General features: G+C 36.4%; 4 protein-coding genes and 1 pseudogene across 6 annotated transcripts; 4 read left to right on the forward strand and 1 right to left on the reverse strand.

The window, feature by feature from the left end:
• Positions 1-335: 335 nt before the first annotated feature.
• On the forward strand, positions 336-4961 carry LOC104750241 (E3 ubiquitin-protein ligase ORTHRUS 2). Of its 2 annotated transcripts, XR_015585435.1 has the most exons (10): positions 336-965; positions 1985-2514; positions 2668-2793; positions 2894-2993; positions 3082-3146; positions 3223-3325; positions 3459-3603; positions 3921-4135; positions 4338-4443; positions 4539-4961. XR_015585435.1 is itself a non-coding variant. In XM_010472011.3 (9 exons), the coding sequence occupies exons 1-9, from the start codon at positions 495-497 to the stop codon at positions 4731-4733; spliced, it is 1950 nt and encodes a 649-aa protein (XP_010470313.1). In that variant the 5' UTR covers positions 336-494; the 3' UTR covers positions 4734-4961. The 2 variants fall into 2 exon arrangements, 1 of the variants encoding a protein (XP_010470313.1); XM_010472011.3 differs by lacking the exon at positions 4338-4443.
• Positions 4962-7254: 2293 nt separating this feature from the next.
• LOC104750242 (E3 ubiquitin-protein ligase ORTHRUS 2-like) lies at positions 7255-11055 on the forward strand. Of its 2 annotated transcripts, XM_010472012.3 has the most exons (9): positions 7256-7828; positions 8405-8940; positions 9042-9167; positions 9283-9385; positions 9467-9531; positions 9622-9724; positions 9844-9964; positions 10133-10347; positions 10634-11055. In XM_010472012.3, exons 1-9 carry the CDS (start codon positions 7355-7357, stop codon positions 10847-10849), a joined length of 1959 nt encoding a protein of 652 aa, XP_010470314.2. In that variant the 5' UTR covers positions 7256-7354; the 3' UTR covers positions 10850-11055. The 2 variants fall into 2 exon arrangements, 1 of the variants encoding a protein (XP_010470314.2); XR_015583693.1 differs by lacking the exons at positions 9622-9724; positions 9844-9964; positions 10133-10347; positions 10634-11055 and having other exon boundaries at positions 7255-7828; positions 9042-9200; positions 9467-9485.
• Positions 11056-12532: 1477 nt separating this feature from the next.
• Positions 12533-13053, forward strand: LOC147925318 (S-protein homolog 7 pseudogene; annotated as a pseudogene).
• A 1076-nt stretch (positions 13054-14129) lies between these two features.
• On the reverse strand, positions 14130-14507 carry LOC147925319 (uncharacterized). The gene has a single exon (XM_087492576.1). The coding sequence runs from the start codon at positions 14505-14507 to the stop codon at positions 14130-14132; it is 378 nt and encodes a 125-aa protein (XP_087348702.1).
• A 243-nt stretch (positions 14508-14750) lies between these two features.
• Positions 14751-16050, forward strand: LOC147925320 (uncharacterized). Its single transcript, XM_087492577.1, has 4 exons — positions 14751-14817; positions 15053-15127; positions 15447-15587; positions 15731-16050. Exons 1-4 carry the CDS (start codon positions 14751-14753, stop codon positions 16048-16050), a joined length of 603 nt encoding a protein of 200 aa, XP_087348703.1.
• The last annotated feature ends 807 nt before the right edge of the window (positions 16051-16857 follow it).

Below are 16857 nucleotides of genomic sequence, written 5' to 3' on the forward strand. Positions count from 1 at the left end.
TAGACACTGTCAATGGTTCTCCGTTTATAGCTTGCTACAAGATATTCAACTCTGTTCAACGCACTTCCAAATGGTTCGCTTTGAACATTTACATCGTTCAAACTAACGAAGTAGCACATTTGTTAGCACAACTAGGTTGCATTGATACAGATTTCTACATTGATGGAACCTTTGTACAGTATATTGACAGATTTTATTCTAAATAAAATTTATTTTGCTGAAAAAAAAATAGGAGGTTTTCTCCTTATTAAATAAAGTATTCAATTTTTTTCCTTTTCGAAATTTTTCTTAAAAATTTCAAAAATGCTAGTTAAAAAGACAAAACAAATTCAATGTTTTTTTTTCCTTTCCTTTTGGTGTAAAGACGCATTCATAGTCCCAAAATTTTTTAAAAACCCGCCTCTTCACTATTTTGTTTTTTCGTTCTCCCTCCTCTTAAATTCCCAATTCTCACTAGAACCTTCCATTCCCCCAAATCCCTCGATATCTCTGAAATGGCGCGTGACATCCAATTCCCGTGCGACGGCGACGGAGTATGCATGCGATGCAAATCAACACCTCCGCCTGAAGAATCTCTCACTTGCGGCACGTGCGTTACGCCTTGGCATGTGTCCTGTCTCTCATCTCCTCCCGAAACCCTAGCTTCGACTTTACAGTGGCATTGTCCCGATTGCTCCGGCGAAATCGACCCTCTTCCTGTTTCCGGCGTCGCGGCGGGGTACGGAGCTGTTGGCTCAGATCTTGTAACGGCGACCCGCGCGATCGAGGCTGATGAGAGTTTGAGTACTGCGGAGAAGGCTAAGAAGAGGCAACAGTTACTGAGTGGTAAAGCCGTCGATGAAATTGACGAAGAAGAGAAGAAGAAGAAGGGTAAAGGGAAAAATGCGAATCTCGATGTGTTATCTGCTCTTGGAGATAACTTGATGTGTTCTTTTTGTATGCAGTTGCCTGAGCGACCTGTGACGGTTCGTTCTCTCTGTCCTGGCTCTTATACTTGTTAATGTAGTGTTATTTTCTTGAATCTGTTTTAGTATTGATTGTGATTGTTTAATGTGTATAGTTTGATTTACTAACTCGAGAGCTTCTGATACAACGGCTTAGACTTTATTGACACAATTAAATCGTTCCTTTTGCTGATTTACAAAGACAGAGACTTTGATTTTGCTTACCATTTGTGACAAATTGTGTCAATGTTTAGCTACATTTATAGTTCATGATTGCTAACAGACTATTTAAGTTGTCCTTTTTTTTTTTACCCTTTTGGGTTTGGATTATATAGTTGAGAGGTGTATCATTGTGTCAATATAGTTGTTGATAATTGTTAGGGACTAGATTGCATGGAAACGGAAACGGATACGCGGAAACGAAACGTTTCGGAAACAAGAAACGGTTTTTTTCAAAAATTAGGAAATGGAAATGTTTTGGAAACGTATGTACATATACATATATATATAGATTATATATTTATATCTATATCTATATATATATTATAAAACACCAAACATAAAAACCATATCAAAAAGCTTCAAACAATAAAACTTCAAATATAAATATTAAATAGTTGAATTAAAACACTAATAATATTATATATTTATATCTATAATGAAGTTTTATATTTTTAAAATATTTATTTATTAAGTTTCAAATTAAAAAAGAAGTTTCCGTCGTGTTTCCATCGTGTTTCCAAACAGAAATTTCTAGGAATCTTGTTTATGTGCCTTGTTTTTGAGTTTCCACGAGTTTCAGTTTCCGAAACGTTTCGGAAACGGGAAACGGACCTCGAAAAGAGTTTCCATGCAACAAAGGTTAGGGATTGGTATATGTACACTTTTTGTTGTTTAGTTGCCGTTTATATGATTTTTTTCTTAACTCATTTTAGAAGTGTTAAGTTTTTCTCAATAGAAGTTTTTTTTTTTTTTTTTTTGACAAAGATGAAGGCTATATTAAGTAGGGCTGATGGATATTTTGTATGTTTCCATTTCAGAAACCATGTGGGCATAACGCTTGCTTGAAATGTTTCGAGAAGTGGATGGGTCAGGGAAAACGTACTTGTGGAAAATGCCGCAGCATAGTTCCTGAGAAAATGGCAAGGAACCCTCGTATCAATTCTTCCCTTGTTTCTGCTATCCGGTTTGCAAGAGTCTCCAGAAGTGCTGCTGCGGGTACTTCAAAGGTCTATCATTTCGTGAGCAACCAAGACCGACCAGATAAAGCATTTACAACTGAGCGGGCAAAGAAAACAGGGAAGGCGAATGCTGCCAGTGGTAGGATTTATGTTACAATACCACCTGACCACTTTGGTCCCATTCCGGCTGAGAATGATCCTGTGAGGAGTCAAGGTCTTTTAGTTGGAGAATCATGGGAGGACCGACTGGAGTGTAGGCAGTGGGGGGCTCACTTCCCACATGTTGCTGGCATTGCTGGACAAGCAAGTTATGGAGCTCAATCTGTAGCACTCTCTGGAGGTTATGAGGATGATGAAGATCATGGAGAATGGTTTCTATACACAGGAAGGTGTGCCTTTAATCTCTTGTAGCTTTTGGTCCATTTGATTTATTAATTAATCTTGTACAATTTACTTCTCTCATGTGTATAGAAGTATCAATTCTCCAATTTACTGATAGATTCTCTCTTTTTGTCTTGATTATGTGTGGATGTATCATGCAGTGGGGGTAGAGATCTCAGTGGCAACAAAAGGACTAACAAGGATCAGTCTTTTGACCAAAAGTTCGAGAAGTCTAATGAAGCTTTAAGACTCAGTTGCAAATTGGGGTATCCTGTTCGAGTTGTCAGGTTACCTCTTATTCGAGCACAGCTGCGTTAATGCAACGTTTTTCTCACTCTTCAACATGCAGTGATCTTGACTTTTTCACCTATTTCGATATATGATCAGGTCTCACAAGGAAAAGCGTTCTGCATATGCCCCTGAGGAAGGAGTGAGATATGATGGAGTTTACAGGATCGAAAAGTGCTGGCGAAAAGTTGGAATTCAGGTATACAATACATACGTATATAGCTAAGAACGGTAAACTTTTCCTGTTCTCTTTTTTATGCATTGACCTATTTTTCTGTGGTCCATAGGGTTCTTTTAAGGTCTGTCGTTATCTGTTTGTTAGATGTGACAATGAACCAGCTCCATGGACCAGGTTTGATCTACTGCTTGAAAGTGTGCCACTTTTCTATATATATTCCATTTGAGTTCAATGCTGAGATATATTGCAGTGATGAGCATGGAGATCATCCAAGACCTTTACCAAATATTCCTGAGCTTAACATGGCCACAGACCTGTTTGAGAGAAAAGAAAGTCCATCATGGGATTTTGATGTAAGTTCCAAGACATCTCAACTATACAAGTTGGCGTGTGAGCAGATATTGATTTTTTTTGTTTAGGTCGGTTCATTATCTGTTATATAAACTATACAAGTGGTATTTTCTGATAATAAATTTACTGGATCAGGAAGGTGAGGGTTGTTGGAAATGGATAAAGCCTCCACCTGCCAGTAAAAAGTCAGTGAATGTTTTGGATCCTGAGGAGAGGAAAAGTTTGAAGAAAGCTATAAAGGCGGCACACTCGAATACAGTGAGGGCAAGACTTCTGAAAGGTCTGTGTGTGTCCAAATTCTCTACTTCTGCTGTTATTATGTTTATAGACTATTCCCTTGTTGCCAAATAAGTACTAGTGCATTATGTTTGTATTTCTAGATTGGGCCTTCCTAAACAGTTCGAAGTTATCTTTTCTAGAAAATAAAATATGTTTTGTACTTGGAGGCTCAAGCTATGGTTCCCTGGAAACTTTAGTATCAGGAAGTCAATGTTTCCGAAATGGGTTAACCTAACTGATAAAGTTAACAGTAATATGACGCAGATATGTTCAGCTCTTTCTTTCTTAAACTGTCTTTGGGGTTTTTTGTTGATGCAGAGTTCAAGTGCCAGATCTGTCACCAAGTGATGACTCTTCCTGTGACAACTCCTTGTGCTCATAACTTCTGCAAGGCGTGTTTGGAAGCTAAATTTGCTGGGAAAACTCTAGTGAGAGAGAGAAGCAGAGGTGGACGCACACTACGCGCACAGAAGAATGTCATGAACTGCCCTTGTTGCCCCACTGACATTTCTGACTTTCTCCAGAACCCTCAGGTGAATCATCATTATCATCTCTCTTCTCGCATTGTTTCTGCAGTAAACATAGCACACTCCTTTCGTATAATTTTATATTTTCAAGTGCAAATTGCATTAGCATTGATTTTGGCTCTGCTAGAACTAGATGTAGCTGGTCAACGGATTTTGTAATGTTATCGTATCATAGAATACCTATTGATTTTGTAATGTGATTGTGTAGGAAAAAGTTTATTCAGAAGCCTATATAAATGATAAATGTGATTGGATTTAAGTATGTCATTCACGGATGCTTTCCATTCTTGAAAAGTGACATTGTACCAAGTCTGGTATTTCGCTACTTACCATTATTATGATCATGCAAATTAAGGAATAATCTCTCGTGAAATTATTCTTCGCTTCCTAATCGCAATTGTGTAAACAGGTTAACAGAGAAGTGATGGAGGTGATAGAGAGGCTGAAGAACCAGGAAGAGGACGATGCAGAGCCTGTAGATGAAGGTGAAAGCTCAGGTACGGACCCTGAAGAAGACACTCAGGTCGTGTCTGAAGAAGCTGAGCAACCAAAGAAACGGATTAAGCTGGACACAGACGTAGCAGTTTCTGCAACTGTTGTGTAATCTTGCATGCAGGAAGTAGGTAGGGGGGCCTTTCCAATGGCTTTTTTGGATCAAACCATTCGGTAAAGTTATGAAGACTTATATGGTTTTGATTTGGTACCGAAGACTGAAGTAGAAAAAAAATCACCCTAGTACCTGATGTCGTACGCTATTTTTCTTTGTTTTGCGTTCTGTTATTTTGGACTTTACTACAACTGAGTTCTAAATCGAGGGTAAACTTTGATTTTATTTGATTTTTGCTTATTTTGGTTTTTCTGGTTTTTTATTAGGTTATATATTTAGTTAATATATTGGGTTTGTCTATTCTAATCTTACAACTTTTCTAGAGACAACCGTAATAGGCTTACCAGTACTATGTTGTCATCAAAGGTTTTTATTCCACTGACGATCGTAGCTTGACAAATCTATACAAAGACTTGTGTCCATTTAAGTCATTTAGAGATGAGATGAGCTTTGTCAGTAAGGCTTGGAGAAAAATCAACTTAGGGTGACTATCCTTCTTGTGAGTCTTAATTAAGACTTCTTTGTTATGGATGTCATTAATTTAGTATGCATCTACTGTTATGCATTGTTGGAGAATGTTATAACCGTGTAAAAATCTCCCCAAAAATACTAGAAACGGGCAATTTGTTGGAATAAATTTCACTTTGTACTTTCAGATTGGATTAAGCACTAACCTACATATTTTACATGGTATGTTGCACAAAGTTATTTGACGAGTATCTAGTGTATTAAACCTCCATAATGTCATCTATTTCATTTTACAACATGTTGTTTATGCATCTTTGTTAAGTGGTTTCGTCATTCTTTAATTACATAGGAACGCGAACATCTAGTAGCAGTAGATCCCACATGAATGGTAAACAATTGCCTTTTTTCTTCAAATCAAATGGATACGGTTGTATCTTGAGAAGACATCAATTAAACGAAATAACTCGTAACCCACATGGCCACATGTGATATAATGAAAGCGGGGCTATTTCTTAGGCATTGTTCAAATATATAAAATCATTGTAGACCTTTCATATCCTTGTATTTTTTTATACCCTCACCATGCCTTAAATTTTACATCCATTGTTATCATTTCTTTGTATTTAAACAGAATAAAAGATTTCTTAGTGAAAACAAACACCTTGCAAAATGACGTAGTAGCCATATATAATTTTCAAATACATATTTATTTCTTAATTTATTAAAATACTAATTATTCTACTATCTTAGATGTTCAAATATGAAATTTCTAGTCCATATTTAATGGTACATATTTTCTAGAAACGAGCACTTGGTTGGGTTCAATTTCATTTTGGACTTCTACTTAGTTGAAAAAAATGGTAAGAGAAAACGTTGTAAAATATGTATAAGCCAAACAAATTTCAAATACATATATATTTTAATAAGATCCACTGTTATTTAGTTTCTAGTTGGGTGATCGGTTTCTTTTATCTCCTCTAGCAACAAACTCACAACTTTGGGTGAGACTATCGGACATATCGAAGTTGTCATTTTGCATGGGCTTTGGCCTAAAAGGGATGATTAGTTAAGTATTAATATATTTGCATCGAGGTTTCTCTGAACTAATAAAAGTGTGTGTGTGTCGACCTCTTTAAGTCATTTAGAAAAAAAATGGTTTTTGTCGGCGACTTTGGAGAAAAAACAACTTAGGGTTACTATCTTTTTGTGAGTCTTTATACTTCTATTACATTCTAATGTGACGATAAGTTTTGAATGACAATGATTTAGCTTGCATTCACTTGTTTGCATACGTGAACTATGTTGTAACCAAGAGAGAATTCCCCCAAAATACTTGAAACGAGCACTTATTTAGGGTCAACTTCATTTTGTACTTCCAAAATGATTAGAAGCATCGACCTATATGTTTCTAATGGTATGATACATCAAGTTACATAAACCTCCATAAAGTCATATATATATTTCATATGTAAGTGGCTTCGTCAAAACCATATAAATAATAAAACATGGTCGATCTCTCTATTTTTTCCAAATTAAATGGATGGAGTTGTTGAGAAAAGACATCAATGAAATGAAATAGCTCGTAACTTATGCTTGTGAGTTGTGACATGATAAAATGGAGAATCTCGCATAGACATCGTTCAAGTATGTGAATCAATGTAGACGACCTTCCATTTTCTGGTATTAATTCTTTACATCACCACACCACCACATTAGTCAGCAGAGCAAACTTTTTAATACCCATGCGTTTCAACTAATAGGCCTTGCTATTATCTTTTTTGTTTGTATTAGAAATCAATTATAAAAAAAGGTTAACTAATAAACAAGACCTTGTAAAATGATATAATATCCACATAATTTTCACATAGATATTTCTTTCTTAATCTATTAAAAGGTACTAATTAATTTCACTACCCAAAATTGGTCAATATAAATAAACATGATAATTAATTAGTCCATATTCAATGGTAGATATTTCATAGTAGGACAATTTTTTATTTATTTTTGACTCTACGAAATCTCCTTCCTAATTTGATTTCCCTAAGTGCTTTTTAAAACCCCGCTCTCCTCACTTTTCATTTTTCATCTTCATCGTTTTCTCCTCTCTCGCTCTCCACCTCATCTTTTGGCTATTCTCATCATCATCGGATATGGCTTCTCGTGTCATCCAACTCCCCTGCAACGGCAACGGTGTATGCATGCGATGCAAATCCAAGCCTCTGCCTGAAGTAACTCTCACTTGCGGCACATGCGTTACGCCTTGGCACGTGTCCTGTCTCTCGTCTCCTCCTGAAACCCTAGCGTTCACTTTCGATTGGCTTTGTCCTGATTGCTCCGGCGATATCGATCCTCTTCCTGTTTCAGGCGTTGCGGCCGGGTACGGATCTGTTGGTTCAGATCTTGTAGCGGCCATCCACGCCATCGAGGCGGATTCGTCTTTGAGTGCTGAGGAGAAGGCAAGGAAGAGGCAACAGGTAATGAGTGGTAAAGCCGTCGCTGAGGATGACGAAGAAGAAGAGAAGAAGAAGATGAAGAAGGGTAAAGGAAAAAGTGATGTGTTATCTACTCTTGATGAAAACTTCATATGTTTTTACTGTATGTCGTTACTTGACCTACCTGTGACGGTACATTCTCTTTCTCTTCTCTCTTATGCTTCATGCTTATTAATTCATTGTCCGATACCAAGATACTATGCATGATCGTTTATGTGTACACTTAATTTACTAATTCAAGTTTGTGTCATACCACAGTTACAAAACTTAGGGTTTTATTGACAGGTTTAATTGTTACTTTTGATGGGTTTAAACAAAAACATAGACTTAATTGTGCTTACCATATGTGACAACACCATGTGTACACTTGTTGGGTTGGATATTGTTTAGTTGAGACTGGAGAGTTGTATCATGGTCTTGATATACTTGTTGATAATAGTGTTAGGAAAGGAAGTGGTATGTGTACACGTTTGTTGAAGGTTGTTCTTGTCTATATTGTTGTTTAGTGCCGTTTATGGGATGTTTTCTATATTCATTTTCGACAAGTTGGGGTTTCATTAACTTTTGCTATTGATGAGTAGTCGACATGGAAAGAGTGGAAAGACTTAAATAAGTGTTAACTTCTTCTTTTCAAAATGAATCTTTTGTGTGTGTGTGACAAATTTGAAGTATAGGGGCTGATGGATATCTTGTATGTTTGTTTTTCAGACACCATGTGGGCACAACGTTTGCTTGAAATGTTTCAAGAAGTGGATGAGCGCTAATAAAAAACCTACATGTGGAAAGTGCCGCACCGTTGTTCCTCTAAAAATTGCAAGAGATCCCCGTATCAACTTGTCCATCGTCGCTGCTATTCGGTTAGCAAAACACCCTAAACGTGCTGATGATGCGGGTACTTCAAAGGACCGTCATTTTGTTAGCAACCAAGACCGACCAGAAAAAGCATTTACAACTGAGCGTGCAAAGAAAACAGGGAACGCAAATGCTTCAGGTGGAAGGATATTTGTCACCATACCAAACGATCATTTTGGTCCCATACCAGCGGAAAATGATCCTCGTAGGAACCTCGGTGTCTTGGTCGGGGAGTCCTGGGCGGACCGACAGGAGTGTCGACAGTGGGGGGTGCACTTCCCACTTGTCCCCGGCATTGCCGGACAAGCCAAACACGGAGCTCAGTCCGTGGTGCTTTCTGGTGGTTACGTCGATGATGAGGACCATGGGGAGTGGTTCATATATACCGGAAGGTATGCATTTTATTTATTCTAATAATCATGTAGCTATATATTCTTTAGTTTACTAATATGTTCTGTGTCTGTTTGTTTTAATGTGTGGATGTGTCACGCAGCGGAGGAAGAGATCTCAGTCGCAACAAAAGGACTGCCAAGATTCAGTCTCATGATCAAGTATTCAAAAATAAAAATGCAGCTTTAAGACTTAGTTGCAAGATGGGGTATCCTGTTCGAGTTATCAGGTTAACTGTTATTTGAGAACAACTCCATTGCATGTAACATCTTTCTCACTTTTCAACTTGAAGCTTACTTCAATGATCTTTATCTCTTCAATAACCTTTTGCCATATATGATCAGGTCTCACAAGGTGATGTGTCATTCTGCATATGCCCCTATGGAAGGAGTGAGGTATGATGGGGTTTACAGGATTGAGAAGTGCTGGCGGAAAGTTGGAAAACAGGTACACATACACGCATAGCTAACAACTGCAAATTTTCCCTGTTCTTTTTCATGCATTGACCTATTCTTCTGTGGTCCATAGGGTTCTTTTCATGTCTGTCGTTACCTATTTGTTAGATGTGACAATGAGCCAGCTCCATGGACCAGGTTTGATCTATGTCTTGAAAGCGTGCACTTAATATATATGTGTATATATATATATATTCCATTAGAGTTTAATGGTGTGATTTATTGTAGTGATGAGCAAGGAGATCGTCCAAGACCTATACCTAATGTTCCTGAACTTAATATGGCCATGGACCTGTTTGAGAGAAAGGAAAGTCCATCGTGGGATTTTGATGTAAGTTTCAAAAAATCTGATTTTTAATAGTTGGCGAGTTATATCAAATTTTCCTTTGTTAGTTCGTTATTTGTTATCTATCCCCTTATACTTTACTGATAATAAGCTTACTTGATCAGGAAGGTGAAGGTCGTTGGAGATGGATGAAGCCTCCACCTGCTAGTAAATTGCGGGTGAATAAGGAGAGGAAAAGTTTGAGGACAGCAAAATCAAACACCGTGAGGGGAAAACTTCTGAAAGGTCTGTGTGCCATTCTAAACAATTTTGAAGTTACCTTTTCTAGAAAGTGATCAGGCTAAAGATTCCTAAAATGTTTATTTATGATTAACAAAAATATTCAGCTCTTTCTTTATATAGCTTTTCTCCAAACCTGGAATATGTAAACTGTTGGGTTTTTCTTTGATGCAGAGTTTAGTTGCCTGATCTGTCGACAAGTGATGACTCTTCCTGTGACAACACCTTGTGCTCATAACTTCTGCAAGCCATGTTTGGAAGATAAATTTGCTGGGACAACTCTAATGAGAGAGAGAAGCAGAGGTGGACGTACACTACGCGCAAAGAAGAATGTCATGAACTGCCCTTGTTGTCCCACTGACCTTTCTGATTTTCTCCCGAACCTTCAGGTAAAAACATCATCATATCTTCTTCTTGCTTTGATTTCATACAGTGAACATAGCACACACTTCTTTAGCATAATATCATATGACTTCTAGATAGATGAAGTTGGTCAATAGTAATGTGTAGGGAAAGGTATATAACCAATGAATTTGTGAGGATTTTAATTATGTCATTTTTTTATTTGAAGCTTCCAGTCCTTAAAATTGAAACTGTAGCAAATCATATGATATTTTACAATTTTGTTACGATCACACAAATTGAGGAGTAATTTTGGGAAATGTGTGTAAACAGGTCAACAGAGATGTAATGGATTTGATAGAGAGGCTGAAGAATGAGGAAGAGGAGAGCGCAGAGCCTGAAGGTGATGAAGGTGAATGCTCTGGTACCAGTTCTGAGGAAGAAACTGATGTGTTTGTGTCAGAAAAGAATGAGCAGCCAAAGAAACGGATTAAGTTGGACACTGACGCAGTGATTACCGAAAGTGTCGTTGAATCAGACATGGAGTAGGTAGGGACCTTTCCAATGGCATTTTTTGGATTGAACCATCAGGCCAAGTTTGAGGCTATATGGTTTTGTTTTGCAAGTTTAAGACTTCAATCTTAATTAAAACTCGAGTACGTAACATTCGTGGAACGTATTGCGATCTGTTTATTTTGTATTTTACTTCAACAGAGTACTCAATACTTAAAAACCTGGTTCTCCGGTTTGATTTATTTTCTTTCTTGTTTTGGATTTTCTTGTGTATTAGATTTTAAAACCATTATATTAGGTTTGGATGTTGTCTCATCACGCTAATCCAATCTAGATTCTACTTAGGTTCAGTTGTTCCCTTTTGTATTATTATTATTATTATTATTATTATTTTTTCAATTTGGATGTTCAATTGGTTGCTCCTAAGATGTTTAAAGCGTATATAGGTTATAGATGCATGTAATAGGTTTTTTCCCAAAGAAAAAAAAGGTTTATAAACCGTGGATGAATTCTCAACAAACCGTGTTGTCTTTTGCTCCATCTTGTTATCTAGCTTTGGTTCCCAAGATCCTTGTTTAGCTACCTTAGCTACCTTCGTGTAGTATTTGCTTTCCCCTTATTGTTTCTTTTACTTTGTCTTAAACTGCATTCTCTTTGTTTCTATGGTTTGTATGAACTCATATTCGGTTGATTAATGAAAACAAACCTTTGTTCAAAAAAAAAAAAGGTTTTAAACATTTATTAAATTTCAGAAACTGATTAAAACTATTTTTTTTGTGTGCACCAACTGATTAAACATGTTTAATTTCTAAGTAATATGTTATAAGGTTCCTTATAGGAATCTCACATCTTTATTTATAGTATACATTTCCTATAACTATCTAAACATGAGGCCGATGCAATTGAATGTGCACAAACATGACAACATTGGCTCTTCCCCTCAGAAATTTGGTTGGTTGATATTGTTGGTTTGTGTATTTGTCAAGTCGCTGTTTATAATAGCATCGACGATAATTAATTTACCCTTATTGATATTTTTACTTGATATCTAAGAAAAAATAGAGTAGAATGATTTGTGAGCTTGAGATTACATGAACCAAAATTAATTTACGTCTTCGGAAAGAGACAGAGCGCAACAACAACAAGCCATTAAATTCTTTTTATAGTGTAATCAACAATATCAACCATTAAACTCATAAGATAAACTAGAGATAAGGAGGAGAGTTTAGCGAGAGAAAGATATATATTCAAAACTACAAAAACAATATTTGTTCCTATAATTTACTCTTTTTAATGTGCATTGGATGTATAGATTGAAACTTAGGTACCTAATTAAGTTAACAATATTTGTTCCTATTATTTACTCTTTTTAATGTGCATTGGATGTATAGATTTAAACTTAGGTACTTAATTAAGTTAACAATATTTGTTCCTATCATTTACTCTTTTTAATGTGCATTGGATGTATAGATTTATACTTAGGTACTTAATTAAGTTAACAATATTTGTTCCTATCATGTACTCTTTATAATGTGCATTGGATGTATAGATTTAAACTTAGATACTTAATTAAGTTGTTACCAAAATAAAAGAGTCAAAGATTCCCTTTAAGTTATGCAAAGATATTAATTTTAAAATCTAATGGATATATATATATATACTACTTGGGTGACTTGGTTTTACCAACTTATACAATATATATATATATATATATATATATATAAATATAGCTCTAAATCATGAATCATTTTTTTGTTTTAATCATTGTAATTGCTTTAAGTTTTGGATCGAACAATGCTAGCAAAAATCTTCCAAAAAACAAAGTAATTATCTATAATTCTCTCAACAGGAGTGATGATATTCTCACGATTCATTGTACATCTGATCAAGACGATCTTGGTATTCACTCAGTAGGTCGTTCATACTTTTATTCCTTTAAGTTTGGGGATAAATTTTTTGGTGGGACTAAGTTTGACTGCAAACTATCGCATGGAGTGGGTTTTAAATCTTCTGTTACTTTTACTGCTTACGATGAAGATTCTCATATTTTCTTTAAATTTGGTGAAGTAACGTTTTGGGATGCTAGAGAAGATGGACTCTATCTTTCAAATGATTATTATCATGAAAAGTTTATGTATAGTTGGTAAAATCTTTGTCTTAAAGCCATATTGTCTTTTATATTTGATGTAATGAATTTAATGATATAAGGAAATAATACTTAATATATTGGATTTTTGAAATTATATGCAAAACCTAAAATTATCAGTTCGTAAGTATGCAATATGACAAATCCTAATTTACAATATACACTATAAAAAGAAAATAATTGTTTGATTACCTTTAAATGGGATTTTTTATATGAATTAATGGTTTTGATTACCTTTAAATTGTTTGATTACAATATAAGTTGTTTGTTCTCCTCAACTTTTGGCCAGCCTTTTTAATTAGTTTGGGCCTAAAATACTCAATAAAATGACCTACTAATGTTTTTTCAAAAAAAAAAAAAAGTAAATCTTCTAACATCTTAAACCGCATATTTCTTTTTTTTTTTATATATATCCATATTACTTCTATTTCTATATCTTTGAAACTCGATAGATAGAGAAGGCAACTCCGATCTGATCCCGATTGACATCATTCACTAAGTTTGGTCTCGCTTCCAAGTTATGTGCGTCAATACTTAGCCGTCCAGATTTCAGAGAGTTGTTCTTGACTACTAGGTCCTCGAGTAGATTCTTTCGATAAGTGGCGCTTATACTAGTCGCATCAGCCTCATAATCCAGATGAGAATCATTCTCTTATAGTAGCCGCTGATTTTCATATGAAGGTCGTTGTATACATGGTCCCCATTATAATTATGGCCCTGTCTCTGCCGTGCTATATCTTCCTAGTATGCATATTGATAATGATAAACGAGTTTATTCAAAAAATTATTCAACCAAAATGAACAAATGTTTGTGAAATATAAGATTCAGATCTCAAGCTTACAAGAGTTTGATAAACAAGAAACCACTACAATAAGCAAGAGCAACACACCAATTACAGAGGAGATAAGAGAGATGATTACAAAATCAAAAGGTCTGATAAATTTCGTAATGAGCTAAACGATGACTCGTCCATTCCTTTTAAGTTCAATCTGATTCCTCTCACGCGCTCTTGACCGCCTTCCTAAGCACGTGCTTCACTCCACTCCAAAACCACCGACATTACGTGTCACTCTACTACTGATGTGATGCGTCTCAACCTTATTCACTAACTCCTTTATTCCAATACCCCACAAAACTTCCATAATTAACTTCCTGACCTCCAACTTCCTTTATTTGCAACACCTGAGGAATTCCTGAAACATATACTGCCAAGTTGCTTCCTTGTCCCCATCATTGACCCATTTAATCAATACCTTAGTCTTAGCTCTGAATCGGTGTTTAACCATCTGTCGTTCCAAAATCTTCTCATGTTCCCTGACAAAAACGTCACTCACATCTACATGTAATTTAGTGGAAGTGTTGAAGTTTCCCACGAGCACCTTAAGTTGCGAGACATGAAAGACTGGGTGCACCTGAGATCCTTGAGGCAATTGTAACCGGTACGCCACCTTTCCACAGCGATCAACCACCTTGTAAGGTCCATAATACTTGGGAGCCAACTTGTCATTCCCCCGTATTACCACCGACTGTTGCCTATATGGCTGCATCTTAAGAAAACACAAAATCACAATCCTCAAAATTTCTCTCAGAACGGTGTCTATTAGCATACTCCTGCATTCGATTCCGAGCTCGCATCAAATGGAACTTCAACAACATGATCATATTTTCCCGGTCCTGCAAACTCTGAACCACTGCAACCACTTTAGTTTCACCTGGTAGATATGGAAGATGGATGGGAGGTGGTTGTCCGTAAACCACTTCAAAAAGAGTAAACTGAGTAGCAGAGTGAAATGTTGTGTTATACCAAAACTCAGCCAAGGAAAGAAGATCACTCTGGTTCCTTTAACTCTGTTCGAGGTCCTTCAAGACCAAGTCCAGTTGAAGAAATGCCAAGAAAAATAAATTAAACCAGAAAAACCAGAGGTATCTCCTAAGAACTCCAACTTCTTTGTCAAAGAGAGTCAAGTAAGGAAGTCTTTGTACTCTCAACAGCCATTGCTTTTGCTTACGTATAAAGAAACACTAATAGCATTTTCTGACCTTGCACCGAAGCTTCCGAGTGATTTGATAGATATTTTGCTGGAATTCTCAGATATCTTTCCAGAAGAGAATCCTAACGGTTTGCCGCCAATAAGAGGTATAGAACACCAAATTGATTTCTTCCCAGGTGCGTCACTTCCAAACCGGCCGACTTATCGAACCAATTCGTTGGAAACAAAGGAACTTTAAAAGCAGATTGGAGAGCTTCTCGAAAAATGTTACATCAGGGAGAGCCTAAGCCCATGTGTTGTACATGTTCTCCTTGTGCCTAAGAAGGATGGCTCTTGGCGCATGTGTGTAGACTGTCGTGCCATTAACAACATCACGGTAAAGTATCGACATCCTATTCCTACTCAGCCTTGGAATGATATTTTCTATCGATTTTGTGCTTGGTTTGCCTATAACTGGTACTGGTAAAGATTTTGTCTTTGTGGTTGTTGATATAGTTTCTAAGATGACACACTTCATTCCATGTAACAAAACTGATGATGCTACAAACGTTGTTGATTTGTTCTTTAGAGAAGTTGTGCGATTGCATATCATGCCTAGAACTATTGTTTCTGATAGAGATACTAAGTTCTTAAGCTGTTTGTCCGTCATCCTCAAAATGACGGACAAACCGAGGTAGTGAATAGAACTTTGCATACTCTTTTGCGTGATATCATTAAAAAGAACATCAAATCTTGGGAAGAATGTTTGCCTCATGTTATGTATGCATATAATTATTTAGTTCATTCTGCTACTAAGTATTCTTCTTTCCAAATTGTCTATGGTTTCAATCCTCTAACACCTTTGGATCTAATCCCTTTGCCTTTGAGTGAAAGAGTTAGTATAGATGGTAAAAAGAAATCTAAACTTGTTAAGCAGATTCATGAGAAAGTACGACTCAATATTGAAGCAAAGACAAAGCAGTATGCAAAACAAGCTAACAAAGGAAGGCGCAAGATGGTAATTAAACCCAAAGAACAAGTGTGGGTTCACTTGAGGAAAGAACGGTTTCCAGATAAAAGGAAGTCAAAACTCATGCCCAGAATTGATGGGCACTTTTAGATCTAAAGAAAGATCAGTGACAATGCATACAAACTCGACTTGCAAGGTAGGTACAAAGTGAGTCCGATTTTTAATGTTGCTGTTTTGGCTCCATTTGTTGCAGATGATCAGGATTTGAGGACAAATCCTTTTGAAGAGGAGGGGCATGATAGGATAATAGGAATACTGAGAATTATTAAGTGGAAGCTGAGCTTGTTCCGAAAGTTGCTCTGCTTGCCTGTTGGACCAATTACGAGGGTGAGGAGCAAACAGCTTGCTGGAGCTGTCCAATTGATGTTTGAAGATATTTGGAACAAAGAGGAAAACCAAGTACAACATAATACCTTAAGCTTGATCCGAACAAAATAAAGAGCTAAGTGGACCGAAGGGCGTGTGGACATTGTACTCTTTTTCCTTATCCTTGGTTTTGTCCCAATGGGTTTTCCAGAAAAGTTTTTAATGAGACAATAGACCCACACTTCAGTAATGATCTACTCTTTTGTTTGGAGGTCCACTTTGAGCATAATACAAGCCCAAAGTAATCACTTTATTTTGTGGTCAAAGAGGGATGATGAAAATGGAGTTCAACTCACCTTGGGAAAGAAAACTTCAACAGTTGGGTCTCCATTCAACTATCTATATTCATTGTCTTTTAGTTTCAAGAATAATCAATGCTTGGTTTTGTTACCAAGTCTCTTATCCCTATATAAACTCAAGTAATCTCATTTGAGAATCATCAATCAATTTCTTTTTCACTTTATGAGTTTATCTCTTTGTTCTTTGTCTAGAACACTTCCTTGTTACTTGGTGTGTAATATCCAAGCAACA

This window comes from Camelina sativa, chromosome 16 (genome assembly GCF_030686135.1).
Source record: "Camelina sativa cultivar CO46 ecotype springtype chromosome 16, ASM3068613v1".
NCBI lineage: Eukaryota > Viridiplantae > Streptophyta > Magnoliopsida > Brassicales > Brassicaceae > Camelina > Camelina sativa.

Coding starts and splice junctions, on each gene's coding strand:
- LOC104750241 (XM_010472011.3), top strand. CDS start 495: ATGGCGCGTGACATCCAATTCCCGTGCGACGGCGACGGAGTATGCATG. Junction 966..1,984: donor TGCCTGAGCGACCTGTGACG/GTTCGTTCTCTC, acceptor TTTCCATTTCAG/AAACCATGTGGGCATAACGC. Junction 2,994..3,081: donor GGCGAAAAGTTGGAATTCAG/GTATACAATACA, acceptor TGTGGTCCATAG/GGTTCTTTTAAGGTCTGTCG.
- LOC104750242 (XM_010472012.3), top strand. CDS start 7,355: ATGGCTTCTCGTGTCATCCAACTCCCCTGCAACGGCAACGGTGTATGC. Junction 9,386..9,466: donor GGCGGAAAGTTGGAAAACAG/GTACACATACAC, acceptor TGTGGTCCATAG/GGTTCTTTTCATGTCTGTCG. Junction 10,348..10,633: donor ATTTTCTCCCGAACCTTCAG/GTAAAAACATCA, acceptor GTGTGTAAACAG/GTCAACAGAGATGTAATGGA.
- LOC147925319 (XM_087492576.1), bottom strand. CDS start 14,507: ATGCAGCCATATAGGCAACAGTCGGTGGTAATACGGGGGAATGACAAG.
- LOC147925320 (XM_087492577.1), top strand. CDS start 14,751: ATGTTGTGTTATACCAAAACTCAGCCAAGGAAAGAAGATCACTCTGGT. Junction 15,128..15,446: donor CCAAATTGATTTCTTCCCAG/GTGCGTCACTTC, acceptor TTGTTGATATAG/TTTCTAAGATGACACACTTC. Junction 15,588..15,730: donor AGATACTAAGTTCTTAAGCT/GTTTGTCCGTCA, acceptor ATAATTATTTAG/TTCATTCTGCTACTAAGTAT.